The 16967-nt window shown below is 43.9% G+C and overlaps 1 protein-coding gene across 1 annotated transcript in view; it reads right to left on the reverse strand.

The window, feature by feature from the left end:
- Positions 1 to 16967, reverse strand: part of LOC126298181 (uncharacterized) — a 157775-nt gene that overhangs the window by 34236 nt on the left and 106572 nt on the right. The window contains exon 2 of the mRNA XM_049989489.1: positions 8892 to 9126. Within this exon, the coding sequence (XP_049845446.1) occupies positions 8892 to 9126 (235 nt within the window). The remainder of the gene's footprint in view (positions 1 to 8891; positions 9127 to 16967) is intronic.

The raw sequence follows: 16967 nt of genomic DNA on the forward strand, positions 1-16967 counted from the left end.
GTTGTACACCATGGAGAAGTTTCCTGCTGAAATTTCAACAAAGCGCTTTCCCAGAGCCCGTCGCGGTGGCCGAGCGGTTCTAGGCGACTGCTACGGTCGCAGGTTTGAATCCTGCCTGGGGCACGGATGTGTGTGATGTCCTTAGGTTAGTTAGGTAGCTCTAAGTTCTGTGGGCTCTAAGTTCTATGGGCTGATAACCTCAGATGTCAAGTCCCATAGCGCTCAGAGACATTTTAACTTTCGCGGTTGAGCCCGACAACATATTTCTTCTGTCACATACATCTCACGTAATGAACACGACGAGAAAATCCGAGAAATTAGAGCCAATGCAGAGGCTTATCGACCATCATTCTTCCACTGCGCTATTCACGAGTGGAAAAGGATAAGGGGCCGGGGCGGTCGAAATCAATTAGTGGCACCAGAAGTACCCACAGCCACACACCATTATGTGGGTTTCGGAGTATGATTTAGGTGTAATTTTTAGTGGTCTGAAAGTGATTATGAGGCTAATTAACTTTAATAACATCCAGTGCGCCTTTCTTAAACAAGCGATTTGACTTAACTTTACGAGAAGGAAGAGCCACGTAGTAAACACATCTCATACCTACATCCATTCTCTGGGAATCACTGTAAAATATGTGGCAGAAGGTAGTGTGTTAAGACCTCTTGCCATTCCATTCACGACTGATGAGTGAGTAGAACGACTGCTTATATGCTTCTCTGCGAGCTGTTATTTGCCTAGCTTGGGAAAGGTTCGTAGGAAACTCATGAATATTCCTAGTTTCTACGACTAATACTATCCGCTAAGTCATCAATGTACAGCATGAATAGCAATCAAAGATTGTAATTAACAAGCATCTCAGGTGCTTATCTGTGAGTAAAGAATCTTGTTCTCATAGTGCTTATTTTAAATGTATTCTTGACCTCGCATTCAAATATTTAGTTTGGAATCGTTAAATATGTATCTAGGCTATTATGAGGCTTATGTCGCTTGCAGACGAAGCTAAACTCAAACGAGTAACAGTTAAAAATAACATGGAGTGGTGAAGACTTCGACGAAATGCAGAGGAGTAGGGAGTAGGGCACCGCTAGTGAATGAGCGGAACGGAGCCGATCGATTTGCCACGACAGCGGTAATTCCTAGAATCGTCGGACCTTCATTAAAGTTAAGCAGCAGCTTGTGACAGAAGCAGAGGGTTCTCGTCGAGCTCTCCTGGCTGACGTTGCCAGACTTATATATTTCTCCTTCTTACAAAAACTGTGAGATTCAAGCAGGCCGAACGAGTTGGCAGTTGTTCAGCAATGGATGTTTTAGCATGTTACAGCATGAAACACGTGGACCTTCACCAACTCAGTCAAGTATATTTCTGTCATTCCTTAACCTCCAGCATTATTTCTATAGTAATTTCCAAGTTCTTCTCAGCATTTCTCAGCTAGCTGCTGTTAACTTGATATTTTTTTATCAAACGCTTTTTGGCATCATCCATACAGCCAGTCTCAGCAGCATAAAAAACAACTATCCGTTACATGCACTGAAAGCGAGCTTACGTCAGTGATCTAGGAAAATCTATCTGATCGTATAATGTCGCTGTCATAAAGGTGAATTATGAAGTTTACTAGGGAATTCCGGGAAGATATTATAACGTGGCGCTATTTCCATGTTTACTGTAAGGTATTTGTGGTAGCTAACCGTTTAGTCGTATAGTAAGTTACACTCTTATTGGTTCAGGTGTTACGTAATTAATCTTCAATGTGTACGCTTCACTTAACACAGTTGACGTTTAAACGCTGCAGGTGAAGAACTTTGTGAGCAACTTATCGGGCTCTAGAGATAGCCATAATTATCTAGCAGTTTTACATGGCAGTATGGTGCTGTTTCATAAACTTCTGAGCTGACGTTAACAACAGTATAATACCATAGTATAGTCCCTATTACTGTGGTGATGGATCATCGGCCGATAGTCAAGTCCACCGTCAAACGTAAGGACGAAGTTCTTGTCCTGAAATTTACACACACTGAAATTAAATTACATTTCCAGATTCTAAAAGTCATCATCAACGTTGTAATATATTTCCAACAGCCTCTTGTTACTGATCCAAGTCCTTAGGGCATTTATGAAACAAGAAACACGTTTTACTTTTAACATTATCCTCGCTTGAAAACTTTTGAACTTAAATAATGATTACGACTATCCTCTTCGACAAGCTTGTCGAAAGCTGCTACGTGAAATACTATTTTTTAAATGTCAGTATATGTGTTTGAAGTATTTGTTTTTCTGTCTTAATAGGTGTGAGTATCTTTGTCGTGGAATCATCAAATGCAGGAGAAATACCGCTGTAATCTCTAAAGTATCCCAGTTACCCGTGTCTGTGTCCACTCAGAAACTTTTCCCTTGAAGAATTTTTGAGTAAACTGACGTAAGCGAGCCAAAATATGCAGTCCATACACGACTTCGACTGCGCCTTTTTGGAGCTGTGACGTGACTATATCTGCCCACTTAGCATTCACTGTCGCAACTGATAAGACTGTCTGATGAGACAATGATTAATATCCAAATACCTGCGGTCTATAAAGCTACTGTTGTGTTACTATAACAATCATCATTAAAGCCTAAAAATAAAAAGCTCAACAGTGAACTTTGTGGAATCGTAGAAGACGTTCATCTCACTGATTTTGACAATGAGGTCCTCACACATCAAAATGCTTACGTAGCCAAGGGAAACTCCCCAGTAGGTTCTAATGACACGCTCAAGCAAAAGAAGAAAGGATACGCGAAATAAATAAATAATTCTTCGGATAGCACAACCAGCTTTAGGTATACTGCCCGAACAGGTGATCGTATTCAGTTGCTTTCGTCGTAATCATAACGGAATGATTAGACGTTCGCTTGTTCCGGCAATGAGTTTGAAAACAGACATGGTCGACACATGTGACGCATAATGAAGCAACAGGGGCAATAGAAGACTGGAAGGGACAGTAGGGGTTGAGGTCCCGTCGACGACGATGTCATTAGACACGGAGCACGGACTCAGACTGGGGAATAATGGCGAAGGAAACTTGCCGTGTCCTTTTCAAAGAGGCTTTAAGCAATTTGTAAAAGTTACGACACACCTAAATCTGGGTGTCAGCGTGGAGACTTTAACTGTGGTCCACTTATATATGAGTCCACTGTTTTAACCATTGCTCCTTCTTTCTGGGTGAAAAGGGAGAATAATACTGCCAAAGTAGAATTATTTACATGGAGCTAGTATCATCGATACGGCTGTGGCACTAAACACTGTGTTCCAGGAACGAAACCAATAAAGCTCGCGTATATTCCAAGTGGACGAGACTTATTGTAAAGAATAATTAATATTCAAAATGTCAAATATTTTTGGGCCTGTTACGTATGACTTATCAATCTACTATAAACAGGTTTTTGGAACACAGTTGCTGCAGAGAGGTTGCAAGACGTCCTGGTGTAAAAGTAACCGTACATTTTATGACTTGTTGGTTATCTGGCGACTACTGGAAGATACTACTTTTATGTTTATTCACGATTTATTTGCCAATCTCTCTGAATCGGTTATATAAGTAATAACGGAAGCTCAAGTTAAGCTGCGCAACAAGGTGACGCAGTGGTGAGACATGGGACTCGCATTCGGTGGGATGACGGTTCAAATCCCCGTCCGGCGATCCAGATTGAAGTTTTCTGTGATCCCTCTAAAGCGCTCAAGAAAAATGATGGGATGGTTCCTACGGAAGGAGACAACGGATTTCGTTCCAAATCCTTCCCCCATGCCGAGCTTGTACTCCACCCCGAATGTCCTCTTTGCCTGCAGGACGTTGAACCCTAATCTTACTTCCCAAAGAGGAACGATCAGTGTCCAAAGTGTTTAACAGGAATAGTTGAATTATTAGATTAATGTATGCTGAAGCTGTGGCCGTGGTGATCTAGTGGGTGGAGCTCTAGACTCTGGCCTGGAGATCCTAGGTTGAATCCCGGACTGGAGCGGGGACTTTTCCTCCAGGACAGCCCCAGGTCCACTCAGTCTCCTATCAAATGAGAGCCACGGATCTTTCCCGTGTTCTCTACATACAGTCAGGCCAATAGTCAAGTAACGAGCTGTGCGCCACAACTTAAGTCTTATTTTCTGACCTTTGACATTTGTGTTACAAAGTGGAACTATGTATTGTTACCCTTTACGCTGTTATGCATGATGCTGTTGCTCTGCCTTTTGATGTCAAGAACAGCGCAAATCGTTCCTGATTAAAAGTGCACACCTCTTCCTACTAATAGGCGAATAGATTCTTGATTATCCTTAACGACATTAAGCAATTCAAAGAAATCAACAGTTTTACATGGAGAGACCACTGCAAACTAAATGAGTAGGCAACTGCCAACTGAACTGGCAACGTCAACAGTATTCTGTTTCATCAGTAAGATGCAGAACAGGAAAAGATGCATCGTAACATATTAAACGAGGAAAGGTGGATTATGATAATACTGAATAAGGGGAGTACATCTCCTGGCACTGAGTTTACAGTCAACTTATCGTTATAGATCTGCATGTGGATACGATGGTACATTACTATCAAAAGTAACGCATCACATGTGAGGAGTCACAAACTACACCGCGTTGTGGTTAAAAGGTGGTGTATGAATTATGAAAATAAAATGGACCAGAAGAGAAGACTGTCTTTAGGTTTCTATTCCTGGGACAGTGTGGCTTCCGAAAGGATCTGTTGCTTGCAAAATCTCACACTGCACGAAACTGAACTTGACAGACAATAGATTCCTTTGGAATATGGTCAGTGCCATACCGATACATCACTAAATCACAAACCGTGTATGATATCCATGTGGAAGGTTACTTACAGATTATATAAATTATTAGTTCGCACCGCTATGTGTGATTTCATTCCTTATCTCCTTGTCCAATCGGAGCGTACATTAAATGACATTTGACTATGAAGAAATTGTGAATAAATTTACATATAATATCTGAAATCAACTCACTACCAGCTATGAGTGACGTGTATCAATAAAACGTAACTTTTTTTAAAAAAGTCATTGTGTTTTGGAGACGCGGTGACCACATCTTGCTACAACAGAGTATTAACTGCCCTTCAGAATTACATTCCTACTTTTTGGTAGTTATCAGCTTCGAAATTTAGCAAACAATTTTTGGATCACATTAGTCCTTTCACTACAACAGTAATCGTCTATTCGTTGAGCTTGTTGTGTGGGATACTAGGAGTCTGAAATACACTCCTGGAAATTGAAATGAGAACACCGTGAATTCATTGTCCCAGGAAGGGGAAACTTTATTGACACATTCCTGGGGTCAGATACATCACATGATCACACTGACAGAACCACGGGCACATAGACGCAGGCAACAGAGCATGCACAATGTCGGCACTAGTACAGTGTATATCCACCTTTCGCAGGAATGCAGGCTGCCATTCTCCCATGTAGTCCTGTGGAACGGCTTGCCATGTCATTTCCACCTGTCGCCTCAGTTGGACCAGCGTTCGTGCTGGACGTGCAGACCGCGTGAGACGACGCTTCATCCAGTCCCAAACATGCTCAATGGGGGACAGATCCGGAGATCTTGCTGGCCAGGGTAGTTGACTTACACCTTCTAGAGCACTTTGGGTGGCACGGGATACATGCGGACGTGCATTGTCCTGTTGGAACAGCAAGTTCCCTTGCCGGTCTAGGAATGGTAGAACGATGGGTTCGATGACGGTTTGGATGTACCGTGCACTATTCAGTGTCCCCTCGACGATCACCAGAGGTGTACGGCCAGTGTAGGAGATCGCTCCCCACACCATGATGCCGGGTGTTGGCCCTGTGTGCCTCGGTCGTATGCAGTCCTGATTGTGGCGCTCACCTGCACGGCGCCAAACACGCATACGACCATCATTGGCACCAAGGCAGAGCGACTCTCATCGCTGAAGACGACACGTCTCCATTCGTCCCTCCATTCACGCCTGTCGCGACACCACTGGAGGCGGGCTGCACGATGTTGGGGCGTGAGCGGAAGACGGCCTAACGGTGTTCGGGACCATAGCCCAGCTTCATGGAGACGGTTGCGAATGGTCCTCGCCGATACCCCAGGAGCAACAGTGTCCCTAATTTGCTGGGAAGTGGGGTTCGGTCCCCTACGGCACTGCGTAGGATCCTACGGTCTTGGCGTGCATCAGTGGGTCGCTGCGGTCCGGTCCCAGGTCGACGGGCACGTGCACCTTCCGCCGACCACTGGCGACAACATCGATGTACTGTGGAGACCTCACGCCCCACGTGTTGAGCAATTCGGCGGTACGTCCACCCGGCCTCCCGCATGCCCACTATACGCCCTCGCTCAAAGTCCGTCAACTGCACATACGGTTCACGTCCACGCTGTCGCGGCATGCTACCAGTGTTAAAGACTGCGATGGAGCTCCGTATGCCACGGCAAACTGGCTGACACTGACGGCGGCGGTGCACAAATGCTGCGCAGCTAGCGCCATTCGACGGCCAACACCGCGGTTCCTGGTGTGTCCGCTGTGCCGTGCGTGTGATCCTTCCTTGTACAGCCCTCTCGCAGTGTCCGGAGCAAGTATGGTGGGTCTGACACACCGGTGTCAATGTGTTCTTTTTTCCATTTCCAGGAGTGTAGAATGAATGAACTCACTACTATCATAGTAGAAGGAATTGTTTGACGTGAGATGGATTGGTAAAACCCAAAAGTCGTAGAGACTTAAAAATTGTATTGTGATATTGACAATAAATAAAAAAACCTCAAATGAAATAAGATTCATGAAATAGTACAAGAAAAAGGTGTATTGCGGAACTAAATTAAAGAAATTCATGAAACACCCATACTCTATACTCCTGTTTTCCATGTTCGTAAACGACCGGTTGGATAGCGAGGCCAGTAATTTGAGAATGATTGCTAATGACACTGTTGTGCATAAGAAAGTATCGTTCTTGAATGACAGTAGACGAATTCACGTTCGGACAGAATTTCAGCTTGTCGTTAACCAATGTCGGCTTGCTTTAAATATGGATAAAATTAAGTTAATGCCGTTTGGTAGAAGAAACACTTCTTAAAGTTCGAATACATTATTAATGGTATGCTGCTCAACTCAGTCACTTAGACTAAATATTTAGACATAACTTAAGAAAAGTCATAAAATTGAATGAGTATATTAAGTTAACCTTAGCGAAGGCGAATGGTCGACTATAGTTTACTGGGAGAGTTTTGGGAAATACAGAGCACCTGTAAAAGAGACGACAGTGCGAGCTGCTCCTGAGTATTTCACAAGGGATTGGGATCCCCAAAAAATCGGATTTAATGCTGGTTTCGGAACAATTCAGATGCGTGGAGGTGTGTTGCTACACACTATCTGATCAAAAGGATCCGGACACCTATTGGTGGACATTAGCATGCAGTGTGTCCACCGTTCGCCTTTATGAGTGCTTAAACTCTGCTGGAAACACTTTCAATGAAGTGTATGAATCTCTGTGAAGTAATGACAGCCCATTCTTCCTCAAGAGCGGAAATCAGAGAAGGTATTGATGTAGGATGCCGGGGTCTGGAATGAAACTGACGTTCTGATTCATTTCAAAGGTGCTGCATTGGATTCAGGTCGGCAATCTGAGCAGACCTGTCCTGTTATTGTCGATAAACTATTTCCTTAGATACGCTGTCTTGTGGGACGGAGCTGATGCAAACAATGATCGTCTCCAAACTTATACCCTTCTGTAAGCAGTACACAATTCTCTGAAATGTGTTCATATCTTTACACATTTAGCGTTTTCTTAAGAACAGTAAGAGGACCATACTATAACCACTAAAAACAGCTTCTTCTTACTGCACTCTTGCTATTATACATAATGGCAAGTAGCGTTTATAAGGCATCCACCAAACTCCAACCGTTAAAACGGGTTACCATAAGGTATAGCGTGATTCATCACTCCAAATCACTCATTTCCAGTCACCCGGTGTTGACTGGAGTCGCTCTTTACATCACCACAAGCGTCATGTAACGTTGACTATAGAAATGTGTGGCTTATGGGGAAGTCCTCTATCATTGTAACCCATTCTTTACAACTCCCTGTGCACGGTCATTGGCCTAACTGGACTGTTGCTAGCACGTGGGACTCACAGAATACCCATTCCGCTAGTTTCATGTGATCTTTTACCACAACCCTCAGCAACCGTGAGTACGCGACATCTGTCTGGTCTTGTTTTAACCGTGGTTGTTCCACTGCTTTCCCTTTTCACAAACACACCACCAAGAGTCAACTTTGGCAGCTTTAGAAAGGTTGAAATTTTCATGGTACATTTGTTACTTAGGTGACATCCAACGACTAGTCCACGTTAGAAATCGCTTAGCTTTCCTGCCCCACCTATCTTGTTGTTTCTACTTCTCCACTGACAACACAGTGCTCCCTGCCTCCTTTTATATTGGTGGACCACATCTAGTGGTCAAATCTGCATTACATAGGGTGTCGGATTTTTTAAATCAGATTATGTATTTGTTGTTGGTCGGTTCGATCAGTACGAGAGTGTTGCGGGAATGCTCCGTGAGCTTAGATAGGAATCCTTGGAAGGAAGAGGACTATTTCTTTTGTGAAACGCTGTTGAGGAAGTGTTCAAGAACCGGCTTTTGCAACTAATTTCAGAAAAATTCCGCTGGCACCAACGTTCATTTTCGTAAGCACCTTGAGGATAAAATAAGTGAGATTAGACTGTGTGCAGGAGTTCACAGGTAGTCATATTTCCTTCGCTCCATCTGTGTACGGAACACGAACGGGGATGACTAACAGTGGTACAAAGTCTCCTCCAACACCCACATTCTTGTTCCTACAAACGGATACCAATTTCCCAAATTTGTGCAGAACGCGGACTGTTACCTGCAGAACTGCAGCTGATGCTCGCCGTCCTGGAAGTCGACGTAGCTGACGGTGTGTCGCACGTGCCGGCACCAGTCGCAGGTGCGGTTGCGCTTGAAGCTGGCGCGCCGGCACTGCGTGAAGCACACCTCGGAGCAGAACGCCTTGTGGCTGGGCGTGCCGCCGTCCGCCGCGGGCTGCAGCGCCAGCACCGGCTGCCGGGACACCTTCTGGCACCAGGCGCACAGCGCGCCGTCTGCAACAGCCACACTCGCGTCACCTCAACAGTGGGCGTCACTAGCCGGTAGCGGCGTGGCATCATCTCCCAGTGGAGTGCTTACAATATATTCAGGGTGTTTATTGCCCGGGGACAATGTTACACTAATACTAAACCGTAGAAAGCCCGCCCAGGTGGGCGTGCGGTCTAACGCGGGAAAGAGCGCCTGATCCCCGGAACGAATCCGCCCGGCGGATTTGTGTTGAGGTCCGGTCACCCGGCAAATCTGTGGATGGTTTTTAGGGGGTTTTCCATCTGCCTCGGCGAATGCGGGCTGGTTCCCTTTATTTCGCCTCAGCTACACTACGTCGACGACTGCTGCGCTAACAAGTTCTCCGCGTACGCGTACACCACCATTACTCTACCACGCAAATATAGGAGTTACACTCGTCTGGTGTGAGACGTTCCCTGGGGGGTCCACCGGGGGCTGAACCGCACAATAACCCTGGGTTCGGTATGGGGCGGCGGATGGGTGGAGTGGACTGCTGTAGTCGTCGTGGGGTTATGGACCACTGCGGCTGCGGCTGCGGCTCCGTCGTTTCTAGGTCCCCGGTTAACATACAGTACAAACCGTAGAAAGTTTACTACTCGACATTTCATTCAAAGGAAACGATAATTTATAGGTTACGTATTAGTGAATTACAATTACTAGATCTCCAATGGTATGTTACATACCAACCTAAGTACAAAATATCCTGTTTTTTATCCTATTGTCGTTACAAATTTTGTGACGATTTAGTAATCCAGGGCACTGATGATCTCGCCGTTTACCGCTCCACACCACTAATCGTCATCTTCATTTTTATTAATAAAGGAGATAAATTTCCTATATCAACACATGATCACCGTGAATAATTTTGGTAATAAAACCAACCATAACGCTTAATGAATTTCTCTATTACTACACCGTTTCGGCTACTGCCTTAATCAGATATCAAAAACTTGGATCTCACAAAACAAGGATCAGTGTCAGTATTAGAAACATATGCCTATTCGGGGCATAGTTCTTTCAAATGTGTGTGAAATCTTATGGGACTTAACTGCTAAGGTCATCAGTCCCTAAGCTTACACACTAATTAAACTAAATTATCCTAAGGACAAACACACACAATCATGCCCGAGGGGGGGGCTCGAACCTCCGCCGGGATCAGCCGAACAGTCCATGAGCGCAGTTTTTTAGTGCTGGCACTGAACCTAGTTTTGACGCTTCTGAGTTTATGATATCTGATGACTGCAGTAGCCGACACAGCGTAACAAAGGAATTTATTAAACGATACGGACGGTTTTATTCACAAAATCATATTGAGGATTCTTCTCACGCGCCGTTCACGAGCGGAACAGGGAAGGGAGGATCAGTTAGTCTTACCAGAAGTACCCTCCGCCACACAGCATTAGGTGCCTTGAGGAGTATGACGAAGATGTAGTTGTAGACTTGGGTGGTAGCATACAGTAACAGAAGAAAAAAACGTTGCAGTAAACATAGATCCGCGAAGGAGTAGTTTGGGAGATAATTGGGTATCTGTGGTAAGAGCCGCTCATGATTTCAGTATGAAATATTATCCGAGTTTGGACAAACGTATTTTAAATGTAGACTTCAGCATTAAGTCCCGGCCTAATTAGATTCAAATTTCACCCACGGCCTTAACCAGAACAATACAGCTACAGCACCCAACATGCCACAATTTACTGTACATTCGTACCTAGTGAACGAGGTGTTACGCATGTCCTCTCGCATCTGGATGCAATACTGCACTCATCTCTGCAATGAGTTACTAATTCTTTCGAACACTGGCGGATCATCTCCCGCACGGCCTTGATTTAATTTAAATGACCAAACACAGCTCAATACTCCCCCTCTTCTAAACTTTATTTAAACTTCACAGTTTTCAAATACTTCACATACTCTCCCTTTCATTCGATTAAACCATTTATTCTGTGTTAATTTATTTCATTATCATTGTCTACGTAGTCCATATATTCTGCTGTTGCAAACGCCAAGGCTATCTTTTACTCTGTTTCCAGTATCTGCTTACACAAATAATATCTCTTCAAACTATTTTTCAGTACTATCGTCGAATATTAATTTATTTTAAAATGTATTATAGGCACTGTTTCTGTGAGTGTAGTGTTGATTTATTTCTGGTTTGCTCCATTATAATTATTTACTGCTTCACTTTAATGTTTTTGATTGCGTTACCATTTAAGTGTGAAAGATGATATTTACTGTGTGTCCGTACATCACTCTCTATGTGTAACATGTTTTCCATGTTTTTCTTGAACACTGCACCCTCTTTGACGACGACAGTCAAAGTCTGATGATGAACTCGTAAGCCGAAAACTGGCGAACAAAATACATTAATGCTATAGAACAACGTAATAATGTTTTTCATTTATAATTATGAAGTTGTCCTGTTAAGAAACGACGGAAGAATCAGTCAACATCTATTAAAGCTTAACAACGTTGCATAATTCGTTGCCAGTTCTTCCACTGTATCACGGGGGGTGCTGTACGGCTCACTTTGTTTTATGCAGATGAGTAGGAAAAACAAACCCTTAATGTTCGAATAGAGCATTAGTAGAGTGGTGCTTGACACAGTAACGCCGATGAAATATCCAGGCGTAACGCTGCAGGGCAATATGAAATGGAACGAGCATGCAAGGATTGTAGTAAGGAGGGCGAATTGTCATATATGGCTTTTTGGGAGAATTATAGGAAAGTGTGATTCATGTCTGAAGGAGATAGCACATACGACACTAGTCCGATCCATTCTTGAGTACTGCTCGAGTGTTCTGGATCCGCACCATGTCGTATTAAAGGAAGACATCGAAGCAATGCAGAGGTGGGGTGCTAGATTTGTTACCCGTAGGTTCCAGCAACATGCAAGTATCGTGGAAGTGCTTAGAGAACTCAAATGGAATCCCTGAAAGGAAGGCGAAAATCGTTTCAAGGAACATTACTGAGAAAACTTAGAGAACCGGAATTTGAAGCTGACTGCAGAACGATTTTACTGCCGCCATCGTACATTTCGCGTAAGGATACGAGAAAACAGGGCTCGTACGGAGGCGCACACACTGCTGTTTTTGCATCGCTCTTTTTGCGAGTGAAATAGGAAAAGAAATGACTAGTAGTGTGACAGTGTACCCTTATGGTGGCTTGCGGAGTATGTATGCTGATGTAGATGATCCTAGACATAAATATAGAAGATAGAGGTCAAGTGTTCTTGGAGAGCAAGGTACAGGCCCTGCTCGACATATCCACCTTGGGTTACATTGGCGAGCTAGATATCTTACATCCGCACCGAAACAGGCCAGTCCCCCATCATACATGTGCCATGAATGAAATTTGAACCCAATTAGATGGGGAATTAATGGAAAAGTTTACATTTGAAATAGAGTTTTACTAACTATGAAAATATTTTATACCGAAGTGAGTGACGGTTCGTAAACACACTGTCCCGACCTATGTTTTTATTGGAACAGTTTTGATTCTGTTGTCATATACAGTCATTTCCGCTTTTAATTATATGCGCCCTTTATCAATAATTTAATGGATAACGTCGGGCCGCGAGGATTGAGGCGCCATTTCACGGATTGGGCGGCCCCTCCCGCCGGAGGTTTGAGTCCTCCCTCGGACATGAGTGTGTGTTGTTCTTAGCATAAGTTAGTTTACGTTGTGTGTACGTCTAGCAGTTTGGTCCCTTAGGGGGAAAAAATAACGTCGGACGCTCCATCAGGATGGTAATGGACTATGTTGTCACAGGAAAGCTGCTATTCCAGAAGTCTGTAGCAAAACGCAGGAAGACCTGTAGAGGCTCGACAATTACAGCAGGGTTTGTAAACTCACTCAAAAAGTAAATAAATGTAACATTTTGCGTATAAACCCACTGCTGATGGCATAAAAATACTCGGTCGGCCGATTTTTGAGAACTGCTTGTCAGTGTAGGACACTTACAAGTGAGGATTAATGGAAGAGATAAATGGACTCCAAAGAATATCGCCGCGTTCGTCTCAGGTCCGTTCAGTGACCACGAAAGCGTCACAGAAATGCCCATTAGACCCCAGTGGAAGACGCTAGACGGAGACGAAGAAGTTTACTGTTAAAATTCCGAGGGCATACGTTACAAGCAGAGTTGTTGTTGTTGTGTTGTTGTGGTCTTCAGTCCTCAGACTGATTTGATGCATCTCTCCATGCTACATTATCCTGTGCAAGCTTCTTCATCTCCCAGTACCTACTCCAACCTACATCCTTCTGAATCTGATTAGCGTATTCATCTCTCGGTCTCCCTCTACGATTTTTACCCTCCACGCTGCCCTCCAATACTAAATTGGTGATCCCTTGATGCCTCAGAACATGTCCTACCAACCGATCCCTTCTTCTGGTCAAGTTGTGCCACAAACTTCTCGTCTCCCCAATCCTATTCAATACTTCCTCATTAGTTATGTGATCTACCCATCTAATCTTCAGCATTCTTGTGCAGCACCACATTTCGAAAGCTTCTATTCTCTTCTTGTCCAAACTATTTATCGTCCATGTTTCACTTCCATACATGGCTACACTCCACACAAATACTTTCAGAAATGACTTCCTGACACTTAAATCTATACTCGATGTTAACAAATTTCTCTTTTTCAGAAACGCTTTCCTTGCCATTGCCAGTCTACATTTTATATCCTCTCTACTTCGACCATCATCAGTTATTTTGCTCCACAAATAGCAAAACTCCTTTAGTACTTTAAGTGTCTCATTTCCTAATCTAATTCCCTCAGCATCACCCGAATTAATTCGACTACATTCCATTATCATCATTTTGCTTTTGTTGATGTTCATCTTATATCCTCCTTTCAAGACACTGTCCATTCCATTCAACTGCTCTTCCAAGTCCTTTGCTGTCTCTGACAGAATTACAATGTCATCGGCGAACCTCAAAGTTTTTATTTCTTCTCCATGGACTTTAATAACTAGACTCCGAAATTTTCTTTTGTTTCCTTTACTGCTTGCTCAATATACAGATTGAATAACATCGGGGATAGGCTACAACACTGTCTCACTCCCTTCCCAACCACTGCCTCCCTTTCATGCCCCTCGACTATTATAACTACCATCTGGTTTCTGTACAAATTGTAAGTAGCCTTTCGCTCCCTGTATTTTACCCCTGCCACCTTTAGAATTTGAAAGAGAGTATTCCAGTCAACATTGTCAAAAGCTTTCTCTAAGTCTACAAATGCTAGAAACGTAGGTTTGCCTTTCCTTAATCTAGCTTCTAAGATAAGTCGTAAGGTCAGTATTGCCTCACGTGTTTCAGTATTTCTACGGAATCCAAACTGATCTTCCCCGAGGTCGGCTTCTACTAGTTTTTCCATTCGTCTGTAAAGAATTGGTGTTAGTATTTTGCAGCTGTGGCTTATTAAACTGATTGTTCGGTAATTTTCACATCTGTCAACACCTGCTTTCTTTGGGATTGGAATTATTATACTCTTCTTGAAGTCTGAGGGTATTTCGCCTGTTTCATCCATCTTGCTCACATGATGGTAGAGTTTTGTCAGGACTGGCTCTCCCAAGGCCGTCAGTAGTTCCAATGGAATGTTGTATACTCTGCGGGCCTTGTTTCGACTCAGGTCTTTCGGTGCTCTGTCAAATTCTTCACGCAGTATCGTATCTCCCATTTCATCTTCATCTACATCCTCTTCCATTTCCATAATATTGTCCTCAAGTACATCGCCCTTGTATAGACCCTCTATATACTCCTTCCACCTTTCTGCTTTCCCTTCTTTGCTTAGAACTTGGTTTTTATTTCATCATACATTTCTTCGTCATCTGCAGAGCTAGTTGGCATATAAACTTGTACTACTGTAGTAGGTGTGGGCTTCGTATCTATCTTGGCCACAATAATGCGTTCACTATGCTGTTTGTAGTAGCTTACCCACATTCCTATTTTCCTATTCATTATTAAACCTACTCCTTCATTACCGCTATTTGGTTTTGTGTTTATAACCCTGTAGTCACCTGACCAGAAGTCTTGTTCGTCGTGCCACCGAACTTCACTAATTCCCACTATATCTAGCTTTAACCTATCCATTTCCCTTTTTAAATTTTCTAACCTACCTGACATTCCACGCTCCGATCCGTAGAACGCCAGTTTTCTTTCTCCTGATAACTACATCCTCTTGAGTAGTCCCCGCCCGAAAATCCGAATCGGGGACTATTTTACTTTCGGAATATTTTACCCAAGAGGACGCCATCATCATTTAATCATACAGTAAAGTTGCATACCCTCGGGAAAAATTACGGCCGTAGTTTCCCTTTGCTTTCAGCCGTTCGCAGTACCAGCACAGCAAGGCCGTTTTGGTTATTGTTACAAGGCCAGATCAGTCAATCATCCAGACTGTTGCCCTTGCAACTACTGAAAAGGCTGCTGCCCCTCTTCAGGAACCACACGTTTGTCTGGCCTCTCAACAGATACACCTCCGTTGTGGTTGTACCTACGGTACGGCTATCTGTATCGCTGAGGCACGGAAGCCTCCCCACCAACGGCAAGGTCCAGGGTTCACGGGGGGGACAAGCAGAGTTACCAACCTGTTACTTACTCCCAGAGGCCTGTCATCAGTGGTTTCTTCCACGCATCACTCGTTAATACGACAGAAAAGGAGAGAAATGATAATGGTATCAAACGTGCTCTCCACCATACGGTAAGATGGCTTGGGTAATAGACATAGATTTAGATGAAAATTCTTTGCAAACGGCTGACAGGCCAGAAATTATCAGCTCGCGTCGCATAGACATGACACAAGTGTTTTTTCTTCTTTTAGACGTAGCGAGAGAGGTAACACAGTAGTTAGGATACTGGATTTGCAGTCGGGGGACGACGGTTCAAATCCAGATTTAGGTTTTCCGTAATTTCCCTAAATCAGTCTCTGCAAATGCCGAATGGTCTTTTTGAAAGGACACTCCCGATTTTCTTCTCCATTTCTGAAACACTCCAAGCATGTGCTCCGTCTCTGATGACCTCGATGTCAACGGGGCGTTAAATCCTTATTTTCTCTCCCTTTTCTTTTACACATCATTGTCTCGGCGAGGTACTAAGGCTGCCTTAGTTCAGTGACACATCTATGTGTTATACACACTTGATGCAGATGCCATTTTAGAATGCAGCCCTGGCTACTACTGACTGTCGCATGACTACGAGACCAACCCAACATTATCGAAATATTCAAAATTCAGCATTACATCCACAGAATCTGGCTTGCACACTCAGAGTCAAAAGAAGAAAATCGAAGGCGTTAGTTCCCGTTTGGCCCTTGTTGATAGCCGCAGTACAACAAGTGACGGTAGTGTGGCCTATGCCACAAGCGTGGCATGGCAGCCACAGAGTAAACTGCTGGAAAAGCCACGTTCTGGAAGTGGTGTACATGGGCGAACGCAGTGACCTGTGACTGATTTGTAGGGACCGACAAGGCCGCTCTCTGACTCTCGTCTGCTTACACTTTGTGTCGGCTGCTGGATCGTATCTAAATTTAGAGTTCCTCGAACCGTCTTATCCAACTGAACGTTGGTTTTGCTGGTGTAAGTACAGATTTCTTTGACAAGTCTCGGCTTTGTATTAACAACGCGCACATAGCTTCCACACGGACTGGTTTCAGCTGCCCTTCGAGTGACCTCGGATTTCGTTCAAATGGTTCAAATGGCTCTGAGCACGATGGGACTTAACATCTGTGGTCATCAGTCCCCTAGAACTTAGAACTACTTAAACCTAACTAACCTAAGGACATCACACACATCCATGCCCGAGGCAGGATTCGAACCTGCGACCGTAACAGTCGCG

Source organism: Schistocerca gregaria, chromosome X (assembly GCF_023897955.1).
Source record: "Schistocerca gregaria isolate iqSchGreg1 chromosome X, iqSchGreg1.2, whole genome shotgun sequence".
In the NCBI taxonomy this organism is placed as follows: Eukaryota; Metazoa; Arthropoda; class Insecta; order Orthoptera; family Acrididae; genus Schistocerca; species Schistocerca gregaria.